A 23,007-nucleotide genomic window follows, 5' to 3' on the forward strand; every position below is an offset into this window, starting at 1 on the left:
ATGTCTTTTTATCTACACTTCTCTCTCATTTTTGTCAATTCCTTAAAGGCGATTCGAACCTACCAGGTGCCTCGTTGGCGCAGTCGGCAGCGCGTCAGTCTCATAATCTGAAGGTCGTGAGTTCGAGCCTCACACGGGGCATATGTCTTTTTATCTTCACTTCTCTCCCATTTTTGTCAATTCCTTAAAGGGGATTCGAACCTACTCGGTGCCTCGTTGGCGCAGTCGGCAGCGCGTCAGTCTCATAATCTGAAGGTCGTGAGTTCGAGCCTCACACGGGGCATATGTCTTTTTATCTTCACTTCTCTCTCATTTTTGTCAATTCCTTAAAGGCGATTCGAACCTACCAGGTGGCAGCGCGTCAGTCTCATAATCTGAAGGTCGTGAGTTCGAGCCTCACACGGGGCATATGTCTTTTTATCTTCTTTTTTTCTCCCATTTTTGTCAATTCCTAAAAGGGGATGCGAACCTACTAGGTGCCTCGTGGCGCAGTCGGCAGCGCGTCAGTCTCATAATCTGAAGGTCTTGAGTTCGAGCCTCACACGGGGCACATGTCTTTTTATCTTCTTTTCTCTCCCCTTTTTGTCAATTCCTTAAAGGGGATTCGAACCTACCAGGTGCCTCGTTGGCGCAGTCGGCAGCCCGTCAGTCTCATAATCTGAAGGTCGTGAGTTCGTGCCCAACACGTGGCACAATTTTATTCATCCAACTATTTTGTCTCCTTTTTTTTCAAAATATTGAGTGGTAACTTTAGATCAAGCGAACCCATTCTGTTTTCAATAAGCACACTGGGTTTTACAGAACACACGGGACCAACTGCTTTACGTCCCATCCGAAGGGCGAAGCAATTGGTTGTCTTGCTTTAGGACAAAAAAGGGTATCACGACTGGGGACTCGACCCACAATCTTCTCCCTTGCTTGTACCTATTTTGTAGCCAAACACTTATTCAAACACAATCCTGTATACCTTGATTTCTTTTCCTTAAACCTACTATAACTCAAAACACTTTCACAAACACTAATATATCATCCCTTCCCATCTAAGCCATGCAAGAGCGCCCGAGGTGTGACATTACAAGAGTTCAAAATGTCAGAGATTTGCACTCGCAATTTGCCTATCAGATGGCGTAGCATTCAGTAGAATTTTACAAAATCCGAAAGATATTTTTTTTAAAGATTCTTTTTAAAGGTTCTGTATACAGAACACAACCCTTACAAAAAAGGAATTCTAAAAAAAAAAAATATATATAGAATTTCTCTTAACAATTCTTTAGATAAATATATAGAACATCTGTATAACATTTCTATACAGTTTCTATACAAAGCCTTTAGAATTTCATTAGAGAATCTGAGTTTCTCTTGAAATTCTTTAAAATTTCTTTACGGTTCTTTAGAGAATTGGGCCACTTTTCTAAAGAGTTTCTATTCGAACAATTGTTTAGACTTCTATGGAATTCTATAAAAATATTCTAACGAAAAAAGAAAAAAATGATTTTTTTTTTATAGAAACCTCTAGAACATCTTAATACAATTTATATACAGTTCCTACACAAATTCTATACAGTTTATATACAGAATCTATACAGTTTCTGTATAATTTCTACAGAATTGTTATACAATTCAAAAATTTTGCAATTTCTATCATAGGAACATTGTTTGGAACATATAGGACAATGTATAGATTTTTCATAGGAAATGTGAGTTCATGGCGAGTTCTAAAGAACTATGTATAGAGGTTTCTTTAATGTATACATTTCTCTGTTTCTAAAGAACAGTGCATAGATTTCTCTAGGACACCGAAGGCCTGACGGCCACTTCAAGGTGTAGGCTACAAATCAAAAAAAAAAAAAAAATTCCAGGGGACGTTGCCACAACTTCTCCTTGGGCTGAAACAGGGTTACCCTCTTTTACAGTCCATACAGAGGTAGGCTTCTGCATCATCCATCATCTGCTTGGCTGGTAGAGCAGAAAGCACTACCTCCCAAACTAATACAAAACTTACGTGGTGAGAAGTACAACAGCTTTGGATAGTATAGTGCACCTTGAGAAACAAATATCATCACAAGTAGGATTTGAAATTTTGCATGGTGGAAATACGATATAGAAAGGTTTGCGGTAACACCATGTAATGACTATCTCTAGTGAGTTGAGGGTGGAGTTGAAACCAACGGTTCTTTTCAGAACTACCCTCAACTCATTAGAGATAGTCATTACATGGTGTTACCGCAAACCTTTCTAAATATCATCATCATAATTTTGAATAAGTGAAAAGTTACACTTACGTAGAAGAATCTTGATGCATCTTGATGTATGGTTGATATCGTGGTCCAGTTGAAGTACATAAAGAGTCTGAGCCTTGCAGCTCCTATGTCCATCTCCGATGGGACGGTCCGGAAGAAGTATGGGTACTTCTGGCGTTTGGACAGGGCTGGGGTAGTCGCTGCGTAGGACAGCTAAAAGACAAAACAAATCGTAAGAAGTTAGTTAAAATACACTGGACACTATTGGTAATTGTCAAAGACCAGTCTTCTCACTTGATGTATCTCAATATATGCATAAAATAACAAACCTGTGAAAATTTGAGCTTGATTGGTCGTCGGAGTTGCGAGATAACTATGAACGAAAAAAACACCCTTGTCAGACGTTGTTGTGTGCTTTCAGATGCTTGATTTCGAGACCCCAAATTCTAAACTTGAGGTCTCGAAATCAAATTCGTGGAAAATTACTTCTTTCTCGAAAACCACGTCACTTCAGAGGGAGCCGTTTCTCACAACTTTTTACATTACCAACCTCTCCCCATTACTCGTTAGCAAGTGAGGCTTTATGCTAATAATTATTTTGAGTATTACCAATAGTGTCCACTGCCTTCATAGCCTTGCTCAAGGCAGTCGCATTATTCGCTCCGAAAAGACGCCGCTGTAAACCCACCCGTATACCCTGTGCGTGGTGCGTGCGATCACACCGCATGACCCACCCGTATACACACTGTCACATCGTACGAATACTGTGCACACAAGTCATCCGCACTCGTACCACTAACCGCATGCGGAGGCCGTCAGGCCGACAGCCTTGTCGGGTCTGTAACTTCCGGGTTTAATGTGTTGTATTGACAAATTTCCACAAGTGGGAAAAAAATTGGGGGGGGGGGGGGCTCTCGGATATGCTAGTATGCAGACCATGAATATGTATATCTTTCGTCAGACCTATCAGACAACACAGGATGTGAGGCAAATGAATTATTCATTTTGCCGTCCATTCACGGACGTCTATCATGCCTTCTGAGCGTCCGTGGTGGTACTGCAGGGTTCGACCTTAACGCTGGTCCGCTGGCCAAATGCCAGTAGAAATCGCGGCGGACCAGCTGAAACACCTTGCCAACTGGTCCGGCTGACCAGTCAAAAATATCGGCAGCGGTACTACAGAACTATGACTATTATTTAAATATTTTTAGGCTCGAACAAAACATAAAAACATTCACTCAAGGTTTGGATAAAACGTAAAAAAATCACCCGAAGTGCCGCTGAACGCTGGCAAACTTACACATGTACATGTACACACGGTGTACACACAGCGCAAAATCCCATCATGCAACGTAAATGCTTGTAGTCTTCGTATTAGTTCACGTGTGCCAAAAAGTGTAAGAAACATTGATTGCTAGAGGGCGTTTCAGAATATTCGATAGCGTGAGAATAGACGCCCTCTATTGGTGAAAGTACGCGATAGCTTACAAAACTAGCTTCAATCGCCTTGACAAAAGACCACAAAGCAAAACACATTCTGTCAGCAGCAGCATGGTCGTCGTCGTCAACGGAGCAGATTTCCGTGTGGGGAAAAGAGTCTAGCGTGTTTACGAAAAACGAGCGAGACGGTGAGGCTTCATTGAACAAAAATTACAAAGTTAGGATACTCTTGATGAGCAAAAAGGAGTATTTAATTGGGATTAGTATGGTTCTTCCGTCCTGATTTTGCTTAATTTTTTTTGTTATTTGGGGCTTGTTTTTTTTTTTGCGGGCGATCGGTGGGCGATCTAGTTTTGCTCCATGGTTTTATTGGTCAAATATAATGCGCGGTTGCTTCGTTGTTTTTTTTTGCGGGTTCAAATTTCAAGAAATACTTGGGTTCTCGAATGCAACACCTCCATGGTTTAACAAAGGCGCAGTTGTTTTTGCTGCTTTTAAATGAATTTTTTCTTCACAAAACAGACAACGGCACCGACCATTCCGTACACATAATTAAAAAAAATACCGTAAAACGCCGTATGCTTCTCCATGGATGTTGCAACTATTTTGATGTCTACTTTTTGTTGGTTTTTTTCTGGACGAAAGTGGGAAGATTTTGGGAACTTCGGTTATCGGTACGATGTATTGTGTTTATGAATACTTAATATTAAAAGTACAAACAGGCAATGTTTATACATGATAAAATAACTTAAGCGATCGCACGTAAACCCTCCCCACTGTAGATTTGAAGGCAATACATAAAAAGTTAATATTTTTAACAGTCGGTTTTAAAGTGTTTTTTTTTTGTTAAGTAAAACAATAAAAACAAATTCATACAAATGTTCTTCGTACTTGAGAATACTTCGATGTCCAATGCTTACAATAAACCGTAGACTAAAAAATTACCTAAATAAAGATCATGTTAAATTTTCCAATTTGCTCTCACAAATAATTTGACCTGTTTTTAAATTAGTTTTAATAAGATTATTATTACTTTTTTTTAAGAAAAAATACTCTCAAATTAGTGAGCCCCCTTACGACCACAATAACTTGGTACACATAAATAAAGTATGGCTTCCAGTGCAGTTAAGTTGACGTTGCAATTCATGTTGAATTTTGAAATAGCGGCGATTAAAAATCGAGCAGTTGGTATACAACAGTATTTTTTTAGTTAAAAAAACGTATAAAAAAAATTGACGGACCAGTCAAAAACCTGGCGGACCAGTGAAAAATCAAGCCAACTGGTCCTGCTGGCCAGTTGAAAAAAAGTTAAGGGCAACCCCTGCAGTTACTGGTGTGTGATGTAGGCATGTCTCGTCTTTCGCGGGCATTATGGTAATGAGCTGACCGTGGGAACTCTTCGCTTATTATAGTAATGAGGTCAGTGGCTTCAACACAGACCCTACAAGGCTGTCGGCCTGACGGCCTACGCATGCGGACAGTGTACGGGGGCATCGTGTCGTGCGATGTTACGCACAGTGAATACGGGTGGGTTTTTATACAGCGGCGGTCTTTTTTCGGAGTGAATAATTCGACTGCCTTGAGCAAGGCTACTGCCTTTAAGGGATGTTAAAGCCAGTGGACACTATTGGTAAATGTCAAAGACCAGTCTTCTCACTTGCTGTATCTCAACATTTGCATAAAAATCATTGGAAAGATGTTTTAAAAGTAGAATACAATGATCCACACAAGTTTGCCTTGAAATTGCGTGGTTTTCCTGTTACTGTGCGAACTAACATGGTCGGCCATTTATGGGAGTCAAAATTTTGACCCCCATAAATGGCCGACGTGTTAGTCGACGAGGTAAAAGGAAAACCACGCAATTTCGAGGCATGTTTGTGTGGATCATTGTATTCTACTTTTACAACATCTTTCTAACCATATGCATTTTATAAAAAACGGTTACAAACGCTTTTCAAAGACCAACTCGACCGATCCAAGGCAACGTGTTCCTTTAAAGACTGTGACTACATACAATAACAACAGTACGGGGTAGACATATTATATATAGTATAAGGTTTGAGCTGAAATTAAATTTTGAGATATATACAGTGAAGTCATATTTAGCAATGTAAAGCCAGCCATGCAGCTCATTTCGAAACAAAACTTCTTTTCAATGTCTTTCCCCATCCATAGCTCTCTCTCTCTCTCTCTCTATTGTCTTTCTCGAATAATTAAAAAGGTTCCTATAAAAACTCTACCCTTGGGCTGTTCTTTCATCTTGCGAAAAACAAACCTGATATTTTAGACAATGCCGCAAGGTGCGTTTCACATTTACCTTTGTACTACTGCGTTCGCAAGCAACACTGTCTAATGAAATTGCAACGTAGGTGAGGGGCATATAATTTGACTGTAATTTAATCTAAGGGTGGAAATGGAATAGTATTACAGTTCGTTTTCAGGGACGTTGTCACACACATGGCAATTTGCAAGCAAGCATAATATTTTATTTACAGGCAATCTAAAGGAAGTATTAAAAACATCCCCGTTTCATAACTTTCTTGACGATATTAAAGGGACACGTAGCCTTGTGTTGTATAAAGTGGGTTGCAAACAGCGGACTTAAAGACACTGGACACTATTGGTAATGGTCAAAGTCCAGTCTTCTCGGTTGGTATATCTCAACATATGCATCTTCTCAGTTGGTGTATCTTAACATATGCATAAAATAACAGACCTGTGAAAAATTGAGCTCAATGGGTCGTCGAAGTTGCGAGATAATTAATGAAAAAAACACTCTTGTCACACGAAGTTGTGTGCTTTCAGATGCTTGATTTTGAGACCTTAAAAACTAACTCCGAGGTCTCGAAATCAAACTCGTGGAAAATTACTGCTTCCTCGAAAACTACGTCACTTCAGAGGAAGCTGTTTCTCACAATGCTTTATACCACCAACTTCTCCCCATTATTCGTTACCAAGTAAGGTTTTATGCTAATAATTGTTTTGAGTAATTACCAATAGTGTCCACTGCCTTTAAAATATTCTCGCTCAGACGCATAAGGCAGATCATAATATTCCTTTCGTTCAAGACGGAACGACATTATCTTCAACATCAATGTAATCTTTCAGACACTGGACACTAATGGTAATTGTCAAAGACCAGTATTCTAACTCGGTACATCTCAACATATGACTCAAATAACAAACTTTTGCAAATTTGACGTCAGTTGGTAATTACCAATAGTGCCCAGTGCCGTTTAAGACACTGGACACTATTGGTAATTGTCAAAGACCATTCTTCTCACTTGGTGTATCTCAACATATGCATACAAAAACAAACCTGTACAAATTTGAGCTCATTTATTGGTCGTCGAAGTTAATAAATAAAAATGAAAGAAAAGAACACCCAAGTTGTGTGCTTTCCGAAGTTTGATTTCGTTAAAGATTACAAATCTGAGGTCTCGAAACCAATTAATTCGTTGAAAATTACCTCTTTCTCGAAACCCACATTTTACTTCAATGTTTTATACTCATCAGCCTCTCCCAACTACTCATTACCAAGTAAGTGTTTATGCAAGTAATAATTTTGAGTAATTACCACTACAATCCACTGCATACAAACAAATTTAAATCAAGATGAAAGTAATAATCACTGCTTATAGTTTTATTAAAGATCATAGAACAGGGCCCAATTTCATAGAGCTGCTTAAGCACAAATTTTTGCTTAGTAAAATCAGATTACCGGCCAAGACTCCACTCAATTGTTATGCTAACAACAGCTAAATACCAGTCACAAGCAATGTATAAGGCATGACATTTTTGTCGGTAACATGTGAAAAATAAGCGAGCTATTTTCGTGCTTAGCAGTTCTATGAAATTGGCCCCTGGTTGCATGAAAATATCACAGTGTTAAATATTCGCACCCGGAACAGTGAATATTCGCACCCGGAACAGTGAATACTCAACGCACAGGGCGGATCATCCTGGTCATATATTCGGATTACAATCTGAAGATACTGAATTCTCGTCCGTTCAAGACGGAACGACAACATCTTTATCATCAACGTCTTCTTAAAGATTTATTCATTCAGAGGAGATTGGATCTTGAGATGTCAGCATCTTCTTACATCGGTTTAAAGGCACTGGACACTATTGGCAACCACTCAAAATACGTGTTACCATAAAACCTAAGATTTAGAACTAGAGGTCTCGAAATCAAGCAATAGAAAGCACACAACTTCTTGTGACAAGGGTGTTTTTTTTTCATTATTATCTCGCAATTTCGATGACCGATTGAGCTGAAATTTTCACATGTTTGTTATTTTATGCATATGTTGAGATAATGCAAGTGAGAAGAATTGACAATTACCAGTAGTGTCCACTGTCTTTAATGCACTGAACACTATTGGTAATGACTCAAAATAACTGTTAGCATACAAACTTACTCGATAACAAGCAATGGAGAGCTGTTGATGGTATAACACATTACGAGAAACGGCTCCCTTGCCCTCTGAAGAAACGTAGTTTTCGAGAAAGAAGTAATTATTTTCCACTAAAATATTTGAATTCGATTTCGAGACCCCCCCCCCCCCCGGAATTACATTTTGAGGTCCCGAACCCAAACATCTGAGAGCGCATAACTTCGTGTGACAATTTTTTTTCATTATTATCTCGCAACTTAGACGACCAATTTGGTTCAAATTCTCACAGGTTTGTTATTTTATGCATATACCTATGGTGAGTTACACAACGTGAGAAGACTGTTCTTTGACAATTATTAATAGTGTCCAGTGTCTTTAAAGGGTTTGGGTACTTTTTGTACGACACAATGTCAACAGATTTACAATAAACTCCAGCCGACTTCACGAAACGCTAGGATTAATCCTATCTTGAGTTAGGACGAGTAACTCGTCCTGACTTAGGATGGGTTCAATGCGTCCAAACGTCTTCAGATACGGAACTTAACTCGTGCCAAGTACTAAGCTTAATCTGAAGTTTGGTGAAATCGACGGAATATATTCGGATTTGTTAAAGACACTGGACACTATTGGTAATTGTCAATGACCAGTCTTCTCACTTGGTGTATCTCAACATATGCATAAAATAACCAACCAGTGCAAATTTGAGCTCAATATAATAGTGAAAGAAAAAGCACCCTTGTCACACGAAGTTATGGACTTTTAGATGGTTGATTTCGAGATCTCAAATTCTAAATCTGAGGTCTCGAAATCAAATTCGTGGAAAATTCCTTCTTTCTCGAAAAAAATGTCACTTCAGAGGGAGCCGTTTCTCACAATGTTTTATATTATAACACCCCTTGCAAGTATTGTGCCTGCTCATTGGTTTAGAGCGCGTCACATGACGTGTCTTAGTTTTGCTAGACGACGGCCGTGTCATAGAGCGTCGGTTTGCCATGCGCTAGTCCGAAGACTAGCACATGACGCCGTGCGCTAGTCCGACAGACTAGCACACGGCGTGCAGTACCCAGACGTCCGTTGCGTGTACGAGGATGATAAATTAATAGTCTGTAACCATTTCGGATTGTCCGACACTACATGCAACACAGTAGGTAAAAGTGTTTGCAATCTGTGTTCGCGTCGTCCGTGGATTGTAGCATTCAGGTCTGTAACTTAAAAATAATAATACAGGTTTTAGAAATGTTTGGGGTGTTATAAAACAAATATTGACTGCTTTTACTCGTGCAATGGTTAAAAACTATGACTCCCTCGGTGATCCCCGGAACGTTCTATTTTCCCTCGGCTTCGCCTCGGGAAAATAGAACGCTCCGTGGATCACCTCGGGAGTCATAGTTTTAACCATAGCACTCGAAGCAGTCAATATTTGTATACTATCAACCTCTCCCCATTACTCGTTACCAAGTAAGGTTTTATGATAATAATTATTTTGAGTAATAACCAAAGGTATCCAGTGCCTTTAAAAGGAATCGTATGCCAAATATATTCGGATTTGTTTTAAGTCTACAGGATGTTTCGCCATCTGATAGTGCAAATCTCTGACATTTTGAACCTTCGTAATGCCAATCCTCGGGCACTCTTGCAGGGTTTAGATTGAAGGGAATGATTTGCCAGTGTTTTTTACAAGTGCTTTGCTCCAAAATAGAGGAAATACCAAAACATTCACCTGAAATGGTAAAAGCATTTGATACAGACAGTTTTATATACAATTTAGGGTGTCGTGGCTGAGTGGGTAAACAAAAGCACCGAACTCAAGCTCTGATGCTTCTGTTCAGCCGAGTGAGGGGTTCGAATCCCGGTTGTGACACTTGTGTCCCAGAGCAACACACTTTAAAGGAACACGTTGCCTTGGATCGGTCGAGTTGGTCTTTCAAAAGCGTTTGTAACCGTTTGTTATAAAATGCATATGGTTAGAAAGATGTTTAAAAAGTAGAATACAATGAACCACACACATTTGCCTCGCAATTGCGTGGTTTTCCTTTTGCTTTGCGAACTAACACGGTCGGCCATTTATGGGAGTCAAAAATTTGACTCCCATAACTGGCCGACCGTGTTTGTCGACGAGGTAAGAGGAAAACCACGCAATTTCGAGTGATACTTGTGTGGATCATTATATTCTACTTTTAAAACATCTTTCTAACAATATGCATTTCATAACAAACGGTTACATACGCTTTTCAAAGACCAACTCGACCGATCCAAGGCAACGTGTTCCTTTAATATAATTGCTTCTCTCCACCCAGGGGTAAATGGGTACCTGTGTGAGGGCAGAGATGGTTCTTGTGATCGATTTAGACGAGTAGCGCTTAATGCGCACAGGCTGTATACTACCCAGTGAGCTGAGATGGTTTAATTAAGCCAACGGTTCTTTTCTGAACAACCCCAACTCATTAGAGATAGTCATTACATGGTGTTACCGCAATTCTTTCTATATCGTGTTCCACCATGCAACGTTTAATATCCTACTTATTATTTCAAACTAATGCCCTTACCTGTACTATTTTCCAGAAGTGCACCGATTCAGCGATCGGTTCAGTGACGACCTGACAAGCTCCACCAAACACCATGTACTTAGGGGGTCCAGTGGCCAATGACTCGAAGAACGCCTTCATTCCAGTCGCCATGTCACACTGTAAAGATACAAAGAAGCAACATGATTTTATCAATCAATCAAACAACAAATTTGTCGTCGTCGTCGTCGTCGAACCTGGTTATGATGGAGTTTCACTTCTGTTTATCCAGTGCAGATCGATATGCAGCGTTTATCGATAAGCCCGTGAGTTCTTTGATTCCGTCTGTCCAATGAAGTTTTTGACGGCCACGTGCACGACTGCCTGAAACACATCCTCGCACAAAGATCTTTTCAAGGTTGCCCCCCCCCCCCTCCTCTGCTGGATATGTGGTAAAAGTATTGGAACTTGTTTTATGTGAATTTTTGAGGAGAACATTTGTATGGCGCCTAAATCAAAAGTTTCCCCAAAGGCGCTGAGGCACAGAAGAAATAAAAAGTAACGGGATACTTTGGGACGCTAGGTGGCAGCAGACTTACCAGGTAAATTTCCATTGTTTACGTAGTTCTGAGCGTGCGCACATGACCGAGAACAATGGATTTTACCTGGTAAGTCTGCTGCCACCAAGCGTCCCAAAAGTCTCCCATTGATGGTAGGCCTCCTGAAACAAGTGGGCTTTCAGAAGTGCCTTGAATGTGTTGAGTGATGTTGTGTCCCTGATGTGATTAGGAAGTTTATTCAAGAGTTTGGGTCCATATACCGAGAATGCTAGTTGAAATAATCAAGAACCAGGCCTCGTTGGGATTAAACCACTAATTGAAAACCTCTTCACCACACATTGATTCCCTTATCAAGAACCAGGCCTCGTTGGGATTAAACCACTAGTTGAAAACCTCTTCACCACACATTCATTCCCTTGTTAACAAACGTGTCCAACAGTGCCTTTAAAACCGTGTAATTGGACACTATTGGTAATTACTCAAAATAATTATTAGCATAAAACCTCACTTGGTGACGAGTAATGGGGAGAGGTTGATGGTTCAAAACATTGTGAGAAACAGCTCCCTCTGAAGTGACATAGTTTTTGAGAAAGAAGTTAATTTTCCGCGACATTGATTTCGAGACCTCAGATTTAGAACTTGAGGTCTCGAAATCAACCATCTAAACACACACAACTTCGTGTGACAAGGGTTGTTTCTTCTTTCATTATTATCTCGCAACTTCGACAACCAATTGAGCGGTTTGTTATTTTATGCATATTATGTTGAGAATGACCAAGTTGAGAAGACTGGTCTTTGACAATTACCAATAGTGTTCAGCGTCTTTAAGAAGAAGGACACAGGCACGTTTTGTTTTTTCGTCACAGCCCGATTCGAAGTAAAAGCAGATACGGCCCAAGAAAAGACAGTTGTCCCAAGGCGATGCACTCCCCGCTCACCTTCCCTCACACTCACAGCGAGCAAACAGCAAGTTGAAATAATTGAGAATGGCATGACTTTGTCCACACAATACAACATGGCACACAGACAGTGTGTATTGAGCGAAGTGACAGCGCACAGTGCCCAGTAATGTCATTTTCTCTAATGGATTTCTGCCGATGGACCCCTCCTGTAGAGTTAAGCTCATTATGCCTCGAACATTTTTGACGATCTTTTTGTCTTCAAGAAAGGCAGTAGATTTCTATAAGCTTTGTATGTAGTGATCTGCAAATATTTTTGCTTTAGTGCACACGTCAGCCACAATCATAGGTAGGCCGACACATCTGAACAACAGTTTGAAAACCACTGGTGTACATGTAAAAATAACAGTAAAAATCGCCGTGTCATTTATGAATACAAAGTGCTTGAGTTTTTTTGTAAATAATAAAAAAATGATATGCAAATAATATGTGTGTTTGTGTTTTTGTAACGAGGAGTGTACCCATGTTTGTAGAATTGCACGTCCGTGTGTTAAAAGCCCTCGCCTTCGGCCCTGCCTGTTTTAAACGGCCATGAAAGAACTCGTCACTACCCCCTTTTATTGCCATATTTAATTTGAAGTGATAAAACATAATATACGACATCAACTAAGAGAGTGACCTTGTACATTCCATTATATTTCGTGACTGTCAACACACAAAGGAAATCATAATGACATTGTACATGTTGAATGCGTAATTCTCCATTCAAGTGATTTGAAAATAACAGCTGAATTAGTTATGACGAGTGCCCCATTTCGTCACATTAAAAAATTAATGACAATTGTACAGTATCTTCTTCAAGGTTGGATATTGCTTTCCCTCAGAAATTCACCAGATTTCTTGTGTATGGGGTTCCTTTAAAGGCTCTAGGTATTTTGTGTAGGACACAAAACACATTGTCCACATATTTACACTAAACTTACACAGTTTGAAGATAATGACAGTAGAAAGCTTTCCTGTAAATACTATGTGCTGAGGTGCGGTAGTTTTTGGGGAATGAGTAAAACAATGTAATGAAAATAGTTTTCGTCTCATAAGACGAAAATTATTTTAATCATGTAGAAACGTATTTCCATGACATTTTTTTACTCATTTCTCAAAAACTACAGCACCTCACTATAAGTAATGTTTGAAGGGAAGCTTTCCACTATCATTATCTTCAAACCCTGTAAGTTTAATTTAAATCTATGGACATTTTGAAAAGGTACCCAAATCCTTTAAAGGCACTGGACACCTTTAGTAAAATATGAAAGACACGAAATCTCATGCACTTGTTTACATCCAAACGTGCATCACATAACAAATATTTGACATTTTTGACTTAACGACGTTGCAAGACTATAATGCAAAGAAAACGCCCTTGTTGCACCTGTACGCATAATGTCAGATGCATAATAAAGTGCTTCAGGTCGGGAGTCTGTTATTAGATTCAAATTCTCACAATGTTTTGTACAAACAAGAACTCCCCATTGCTCGAATACCAAGTAAGTTATTATTTTGAGTAATTGGGGAGGTTTAGCGGCATGTTACGCGAGCAAAAACGTAAACGTTAACGTAAATAAACTGTGTTGTTTCTATGTCACGTCACCACTTGGGGCTTTTTGCATGCTCACGTATGACGTCTGCACGAACGAACCTGACGTGAGGATTGGTAACTTTACGTATGCCTAAAACGTGATATTTTTTACAACAACATTGTTTGGACGTTCACGTTCACGTTCACGTTTTTGCTCGCCTAACGTGCAGCTAAACCTCCCCATTACCAAATATTGTCAAGTACATTTAAAGGCAGTGGACACTAGTGGTAATTACTCAAAATAATTATTAGCATAGAACCTTTCTTGGTGACGAGTAATGGGGAGAGGTTGATGGTCTAAAACATTGTGAGAAACGGCTCCCTCTGAAGAGCCATAGTTTTCGAGAAAGAAGTAATTTTCCATGAATTTGATTTCGAGACCTCAGATTTAGAACTTGAGGTCTCGAAATCAACAATCTAAACGCACACAACTTCGTGTGACAGGGGTGTTTTTTTCTTTCATTATTATCTCGCAAGTTCGATGACCGATTGAGCTCAAATTTTCACAGGTTTGTTATATTATGCAAATGTTGAGACACACCAACTGTGAAGGCTAGTCTTTGACAATTATCAATAGTGTCCACTTCCTTTAAAGATACTATGTCAGATTTTTGGCCGATTTGACCCAAACATTTTGATTTCAAATTCAATAGGTATTTTGATGGGGGTCGAGAAAGTTACAAGCTTTCATTTGAGCCATTGCTCGAAAAAGTCCCCCATTTATTAGTAGCAGTGAAATAAAGTGCTCAAAATTAGTTTTTGTCGGGATCCCGACAATATATCACGTGACCAATTCTTATGTGTTTTATTAGAAACGGTTTAAATTGTTGTCATGGTTCATGACCATTAAAAGTAAAAGTTAAACTTTTCACTCAAAAAATATAATGTTTGGGGCCAAGAATCTGACACAGCATCTTTAAAACATCATAGTCTTGCGTCGCAATGGTGTTCATGCTATAGGGGGCGTTCGAATGTCAACTCAAGGTCGGTGATAAAAAGGAGCGTGAAGTAGCTGAGAGGGAGGGAATGGAAATAATTCAATAGTGGATATACCATTGATGTTGCATTTGAACTGGGTCAGGTTATAATGTAAGACGAGGTTGTAGGACACATGGCAGATTCAATAGAGAGTAGTAGTGCGTGTGAAGGAGCTGCACGTAATGCATAAGGACTTGGCCAAATTTAATAGAGCTACTAAGCACAACAATTTGCTTAGCATGAAATTTCTTCCTTGATTAAAACAGGACTACCAACCAAATTTCAATTTCTTACATATTGCTTGTTACTAGTTTTCAGCTGTTATTTTCTTATCCTGAAAGTCAGGTGGAAATTGTGTTGGTAACCCTGTTTTTATAAGGGCAACAATTTCATGCTAAGCAAATGTTTGTGCTTAGGTATTTTGTTTTTTTTCCGCAACGATAAAGACAGGTGTAGTGACGTAAGCTTTCTATATCTGTGTGTTGTTTGGTCCAAACTGTTGTTTGGTCCAAACTGTACATGTATAAAACAAAACATGTACCTAATGTGCAGTCTTGTCATGTTGTATTGTATACATGCACGTTGGATTTGACTGCAAATCTCCATGTGAAATATATGCAGATTCAATGTGCGTTTGAAAGGATCACGACGTGGGTTCAGGTCAGGTTTATGGCTGAGTTCATGAGACTTGAAGTGTGACGTAAGACGTTCAAGCTAAAAACATCCTGCCTCGAGAATAATTAGTGAGCAAACAGTTTAGGTGCACGTTGTGCTGGGAAACGAAGCAAACGCGAATGGGGCAAAATTGAATTCGTTGCTGTATGAATAAACAGATCCAATAGACATGTTATCATGGTGTGGTCATCTTGATTTTACTCCATTCCACCTCACGGTAACCAAACTGAGGCTGGGCAAAATAATAGTCTGGTGCAATGCGCAATGAAAGAGTTAGGGTTCACTACTGCTATTGGAAACAGGGTACATGACCATGATTGGTGACAGCGTGGTAAATGTCTATATGCGGTTGGATGGTCACTTATCATGGTTGTAGTCATCTTGATTTTGTTTCTTAGTTTTTTCCCCCCAATGTAACAAAACCTAGGCTGGAAAGAAAACCTTCTGATTTCGAGGTTTTCTAACAGCCTATACGGACATACAAAGACAAACTACAATTATAGCACAAATGACGTCATATTCACCCCCCTCCCCCTCCCTCGAGAGAGACCTACTGCTATTCGTTGTCAGTCAGACGGACAGAGTCATTTATAATGGCGTTATAATTGTCAATAAGGCCGTACTAAAACATACGTCACAATGAGTGATGGATTGCGTTTTAATGTACTCTTAATTAAATTAGGCATCGACTTTGTAATCACTATACGGAGGTCTAGTCTCAGGTAGTTTTTAAAGTCTGAGTGTTTTTTAATTGATTATTTACGTCTGAAGCTAATGGTCATTTTAAAAGGTACACGTTCTTTAACAACTCCTATAATGAAATAAATGGCAATGCAAACCTCTTGTTAGAAGACTACACCAGCATCTGAGAAACGCTTTACTTCGAAGTATTGTGTACAGACCATGTGAACTTTGTGTACAATAATTGTGACCTTGTGCATTCTTTGGCTAATCTGGCAGGCAAGATACTGCACTCTGGTCATAATATGGGAAAGTTGACATTATTTGTGTGTCATAATTTCCACGTAAATGCACTAGTTATAAAAGTGAAAGCTGGACAAGTTCGAGATGTGCTCCACATCGGAATAAAACACTTCTAGCTAGAAGTCTTTTATAGTGAGAAACTACCTCTATTTCAAAATCTATGCTACTTCAGAGGGAGCCGTTTCTCACAATGTTTAAGACTATCAACAGCTCTCCAATGCTCAGTTTTTAAGTAAGTAACTATGTGTTTTGAGTAATTACCAAACGTGTACCTTCCCTTTAAAAACAGTCATCCGGATCGAGTAGTTAGACCACAGCTATGACAGAAAGGGGGTCAGGATCCTCCCATATCAGGGGAACTAAGTGTCACTGTTTCCAACGGGTATACAGAAAACCAGACCTACACTGCATACAGTGTAAGTTGAACATCTTTTCTGAAAGGAAAAACTCTAAATGTATCAACATGGAATGACTTTCCTAAATCTACTTCAAAAAGGGAGGGGACTTATATTCTTTTCCCGAATTTGATAGCGAAGTATTGTCAAACGGTAATTCAGCGAGCAACCAATCTCAAATGCTTCATCGAAATTCATTTAGAAAATCCACCTGCGGAGAGTTGTCCATGCAGCGAACGAACCCATGCATAAGTATACCAAATTGCCCACTAAACGAATCGTGATGTCTGAAAGAAATTTTTTAAAGGCACTGCCGTCGATTTCACAAAACTCTTCCTAACTTAAGACTAATCTTAGGACTTAGGACGAGTCCCAACCCTGCACTATAGCATGCAGACCTTAAGATTAATCCTAAGTTAGGAAGAGTAACTCGTCCTAACTCGAGATAAGACGAGCCCTAACTCTTTGTGAAATCGACGGCTGGAAACATTTGGTAAATATTAAAATAAAATAAAAGTTTAGTGTAGCAACTTGTTAAGGAGCAATGGAGAGTTGTTGCAAGTACACAACACCGTGAGAAACGTACCCCTCTGACGTTAGATTTTTGAGAAAGAGGTAGTAACACTTTTGAAATTTCAATTTTTTTTTTAAAGCATAACGACTTTCTCGGTAATGAGCAATGAAGAGCATTGATAGTATGAAACATTGTGAGAAACGGCTCACTCTGAGGTTAACGTAGTTTTTGAGAAAGAAATAATTTCTCACTTGAATATTAAAGGCAGTGGACACTATTGGTAATTGCTCAGAATAATTATTAGCATAAAACCTTACTTGTTAACAAGTAATGGGGAGAGGTTGATAGTATAAAACATTGTGAGAAACGGCTCCCTCTGAAGTGACATTGTTTTCGAGAAAGAAGGAATATTCCACGTATTTGATTTCGAGACCTCAGATTTAGAATTTGATGTCTCGAAATCAAGCATCTGAAAGCACACGACTTCGTGTGACAAGGGTGTTTTTTTTCTTTTCTTTCATAGTTATCTCGCAACTCCGACGACTAATCAAGCTCAAATTTTTACAGGTTTGTTATTGTATGCATATGTTGAGATACACTAAGTGAGAAGACTGGTCTTTGACAATTACCAATAGTGTCCATTGTCTTAAGCTTTGTTTAGGTAACGCGTCTGAAAGCACAACAATTTGTGCAACACGTGTGTTTTGTTTCATTATTCTCTTGCAACTTCGATGACCAATTGAAACCAAATTTTCACAGATTTGTTAAGTTTTGCATGTTGGGATACATTAAGTGAGAATACTTGTCTTTGACAATGACCAAAGGTGCCCAGTGCCTTTAAACCAATATAAAATGATTTTTTTTATAGCATCGCAGTTTAATCGGTGTTCCTTGCAGCTATTGGCTCCTCTATTTGAAGAGCATTGCAGCTGAGATACTTTATTTCAGTTTAGCTTCGATCTTGGCAATTAAAGTGTCATTTTGAAGGGACATTACCACTTAGTATTTAATAACTGCTTGGTACGCCATAGGGGGTTTGAGAACCATTGAAAGCTGCAATACAGGTGTGATAACCAATTTTCTTCTAGCATGGAATTGATGTGTTGACATATTTGTCAGGTAAATGTAGGGATTGTTGAGTAATTCGAAGTTATTACTTTGGTTTCGATGAAATGCTTTTGCAATCATTATCAGAGATAGACTGTAGAAATTGCATTCCCTTTGCACGTTTTACAGTGTACAATCACCGGCTGGATGCAATGCACGCTGGGTGGCAGCAGACCAGACCACTGACTCACAGATCAAGCCCCTGGATCACATGCGGTCAGGACCCTGGGTCAAAGAGCAAGCCCCGGGATCATTATGTCTAACATTTGTAATCCCAGATTAGACACATGAGGTCAGATCAGGTCCCAAGATGGAACACAGGTCAGGAAACAGTATAAACCGATCAGGACCCTCAGTCATAAATCAAGCCATTTGTGGTCACACATCGTGCCCCTATCAAAGATCCGGCTTTTCGGTCAAAGGTTTGGAGCCTAGATCAACTCCTTTGTCACCAGTCAGTCCCCTAAATCACAGAGCAAGCTAATGGATCACAGATCAGATCTGAAGGTCAGTTCTCCGATCTCAAATCAATTCATATGGATCACACATCAAGCCCCCAGGATCGAAGAGCAAGCCTTTGGTTAACAGGGGTCGATTTCACAAAGAGTATCTATGATATGTAAGAGGTCATATACTGATTAGGTTTATGGGATATAAACAGGCCTCACAGATCAGAGAGAGTGTCTTCGATCACAGATCAGATCCATGAATAACAGATCAGATCCTCGGATCACAGATCAGATCCCCGGATCACAGATCAGTCCCCCTTGGATCAAAGAGCAAGACCTTTGGTCTCAGATCAGGTCTCTGGATTGCAGATCAGACCCGAAGGTCAGTTCTCAAATTAATTCATATGGATCACATATCACATAGGATCATAATTATAGGACTAGTCCTAAATTATAGGACCATTCATATGAGACACAAGGAAATCCAACCAGGTCATTGATTCACTGATCAGGTTTCTGGGATATAAACAGAGATAAGTCCCTGCGATCACAGATCAAATCCCTGGACACAGAAAAGACCCCCTTTGATCAAAGAGCAATACCTACGGTCTCAGATCAGGTCCCTGGATCGCAGATCGAGCCCATGGATTAAATAGTATCTGGCCTCGAAACTCTTTGTCTAGACTTCATCAATTCAGAGTATCACAAACAAAATCCTGGAATAAGATATGACCCATATTCACGAGCAATATTGAATATCAATGGCAACACTTTCCCTTTACTGTTTCAGGAATGCTTCAATCCCACACTCTAATTTCATTTGATAGGGCACGCGGATGACAAAAGAGGCCGATATTTAATCAAGCGAGGCGGTACTTTTTTATAACGACGGCATATTATTACTCCCCATAAAACCTGCCGAGAGTATTTGTTTTTCTGTCTTAAAGGGTCTTGATACATTGTACAGACCATGAATTTCTATTCACTATGAATGAAGATGTATGTGATATAATACACCTGTAGAAGTTTTAGCTTCGTAAGTTGTCATTTTTTTTAGGGAAAACAAGTGAGAATCATGAGCAACGTTTTTGAGAAAGCCGCGTAACCCGGTCCCCCTGCAACGATAACGAGAACGATAACGATAACGACGCAAAGAGAACGCATTTAATTGGTTGAATGGGCGTGTGCGTAGTATGCGTGGAACAATTCAACCAATATAATGCGTTCTCTTCGCGTCGTGATCGTTATCGTTTTCGTTATCATTGCAGTATGATTTGGCCTTAGTACGTTGTAGCCTGCTAACGTAATTGTGACTGTGAAAATGTTTTACTCATTTCTAAAAAGAACTACAGCACGTAAGTAAATCATAATACAAGTGAAGCTTTCTATTATCATTATCGTTAAACCGTACACGTATAATGTAAACCTGTGAACACTGCATTTTGTGCCCACAAAAAGTCCCCAAACCGGTTATACCACAACCTGATATAACCCCAGCTCCCATGTCTTTATCTCGTAACCCGACACCGGTTTCTTTTCTTAACAAACTGCCATCTTGTTATTAATACACAGTGCCATTATCATAGGCGTCAAATGCAATTAAGTCAAGTCCCGCACACATTTGTTTTCATATGTGTATCAAAATTGCCACTGCCGTAGTGCTTTGCAACGGGAAATTGATTTTCTTCTAAATCGATTCAGAAAAAAAATAAATCCTTAAAAAAACATAGGGAAATTTTGTTTTATGATGTTTATGAATGGCAATTTTGGTGTACAGAAAACAGACTTGCGGATTTCGTTTACTTCTGAAACGATTCCCCCAAAAAAGAAACTCTTAAAGGCACTGGATATATTTGTAATTAGTCAAAATAATTGTTATCATCAAAAACTACTTGGTAACGAGCAATGGGTCGCTGTTGACAGTGAAAAACATTTCTAGAAACGGCTTCCGGTGAAGTAACGTATTTCTTTATAAAAATGAATTTCTCATTCGATATTTCAGCCGAAGGCTTTTTATTATGTTTCGAAAGGCACACTAAGTAATGCAACAAGGGTGTTTGTTCTTAAAGGCAGTGGACACTATTGGTAACTGTCAAAGACTATAGCCTTCACAGTTGGTGTATCTCAACATACGCATAAAATAACAAACCTGTGAACATTTGAGCTCAATCGGTCGTCGAACTTGCGAGATAATATTGAAAGAAAAAACACCCTTGTCACACGAAGTTGAGTGCGTTTAGATGGTTGATTTCGAGACCTCAAGTTCTAAATTTGAGGTCTCGAAACCAAATGAGTGGAAAATTACTTCTTTTCTCGAAACAATGGCACTTCAGAGGGAGCCATTTCTCACAATGTTTTATACCATCAATCTCTCCCTATTACTCGTCACCAAGTAAGGTTTTATGCTAATAATTGTTTTGAGTAATTACCAATAGTGTCCGCTGCCTTTAAGTTACGTAGTGTTTGAGAAAGAACTTCTCAGTACTAAAATATTGGAATTCATTTCGAGGCGAAATCAGGCATCTGAAAGCACACACTTTCGTGAGACAAGGGTTTTTCTTGTTCTATTATTCTCTCGTAACATTGACGACCAATTAAGCACATATTTTTATAGGTTTGCTATTTTATGCATAAGTTCAAATACAACAAGTGAGAAAACTAGTCTTTGGCAATTACCAATAGTGCCCAGTGTCTTTAAAGGCACGGGACACTATTAGTAATGTAACTAAAAATTAAATTAAGCACAAAAAGGCTCTTTAAACGTATTGGGAGACTTTTGGACGTTAGGTGGCAGCAGACTTACTTGGTAAATTTCCATTGTTTACGTAGAACAATGGATTTTACCTGGAAAGTCTGCTGCCACCAAGCGTCCCAAAAGTCTCCCATTGATCGTCCAATGCCCTTTCACACTCGCTGTACAATTATAACATCAACATGAGTTGCACCCTCTAGAATCTGGAATAGAACGTTGTTTGACAACTACCAAAGGTGTCCAATGCCTTTAAAACAACAAAATTAGAACATTTTTTGAGAATGTCAATTTTGATGGATAGAAAAAAAATACAGTTTAAACTGAGCTTGCATTTTCGTTTCTCATGACGGCGTTTATAAACAGACGAAGCGTCGGTTATTTCCTAAAATACCCACGTTTTGTTTTATTTATTCGCCGAGAGTGAATGTAAAGGTTACGAAAACAACTCCGAAAGAGGAATAAGACATCCGAAAAGGACGCGACGTGGCTGTCTTGTCAATTCCAAAGAAAATCCCTAAGGGTCTTTGACTTATTTGATAGTCTTGGGACAGGCCTTTTTTTGTATAAAAGGAAACTTAACGAGTACTGTAGTTGATATTGAGGAGATTTAAGACCGAGACAATGACGACTGAATAAACTACTCAATTGGGAAATTGTCTTGGGTTATTCTTAGATGTCTTAGATGTCAGGCTGGAGATGCCGCTGTGAATGTGACAAAAGGTCTTTGACTGGCTGACTGACTATGCACTGCGTGTAATTACACTGGTTAAAGACAGTGGACACTATTGGTTATTGTCAAAGACCAGTCTTCCCACTTGGTGTATCATAACATATGCATAAAATAACAAACCTGTGAAAATTTGAGATCAATTGGTCGTCGAAGTTGCGAGATAATAATGAAAGAAAAAACACCCTTGTCACACGAAGTTGTGTGCGTTTAGATGGTTGAATTCGAGACCTCATGTTCTAAACTTGAGGTCTCGAAATCAAATTCGTGGAAAACTACTTCTTTCTCGAAAACTACTCCACGTCAGATGGAGCCGTTTCTCACAATGTTTTATACTACCAACCTCTCCCCATTACTCGTTACCAAGTAAGGTTTCGTGCTAATAGTTATTTTGAGTAAATTACCAATAGTGTCCATTGCCTTTAACACAGAGTGCTTCTCCAATTGAAGAGTTATTGTTTGCAGAACTCGATGATCAAAAGTTTGTTTAATAAACAAACATATCAACTTGAGACAGAAAAATTAATCAACAAATGATTGTTTCACTTAGAAAATGATTGTATTGTTTCAACCCTTTGTTGTCTTACAAACGACAAAAGTCTTTGACTGTTCGATTGTTATGCACAACGTGTAGTAAAAAATGTGTCTACCATAAAATAAATGGCCCACCGTAAATATTTGTCGACGGGGTAAAAATAAAACCACGCAATATCGAATGATACTTGTGCGGACCATTTTATTCTACTT

The 23,007-nt window shown here is 39.1% G+C and overlaps 1 protein-coding gene and 3 non-coding genes across 4 annotated transcripts in view; 3 read left to right on the plus strand and 1 right to left on the minus strand.

Moving 5' to 3' along the window:
- Positions 1-23,007, minus strand: part of LOC139942584 (gamma-aminobutyric acid type B receptor subunit 2-like) — a 148,542-nt gene that overhangs the window by 49,246 nt on the left and 76,289 nt on the right. The window contains exons 2-3 of the mRNA XM_071939445.1: positions 10,627-10,764; positions 2,283-2,453 (exon numbers count right to left, since the gene is read on the minus strand). Coding sequence (XP_071795546.1) covers positions 2,283-2,453; positions 10,627-10,764 — 309 coding nt within the window. The remainder of the gene's footprint in view (positions 1-2,282; positions 2,454-10,626; positions 10,765-23,007) is intronic.
- On the plus strand, positions 69-141 carry Trnam-cau (transfer RNA methionine (anticodon CAU)). The gene has a single exon. It is a non-coding gene; the product is annotated as a tRNA-Met (tRNA).
- On the plus strand, positions 211-283 carry Trnam-cau (transfer RNA methionine (anticodon CAU)). Its single transcript has one exon. It is a non-coding gene; the product is annotated as a tRNA-Met (tRNA).
- Trnam-cau (transfer RNA methionine (anticodon CAU)) lies at positions 478-551 on the plus strand. Its single transcript has one exon. It is a non-coding gene; the product is annotated as a tRNA-Met (tRNA).

Source organism: Asterias amurensis, chromosome 10, assembly GCF_032118995.1.
Source record: "Asterias amurensis chromosome 10, ASM3211899v1".
In the NCBI taxonomy this organism is placed as follows: domain Eukaryota; kingdom Metazoa; phylum Echinodermata; class Asteroidea; order Forcipulatida; family Asteriidae; genus Asterias; species Asterias amurensis.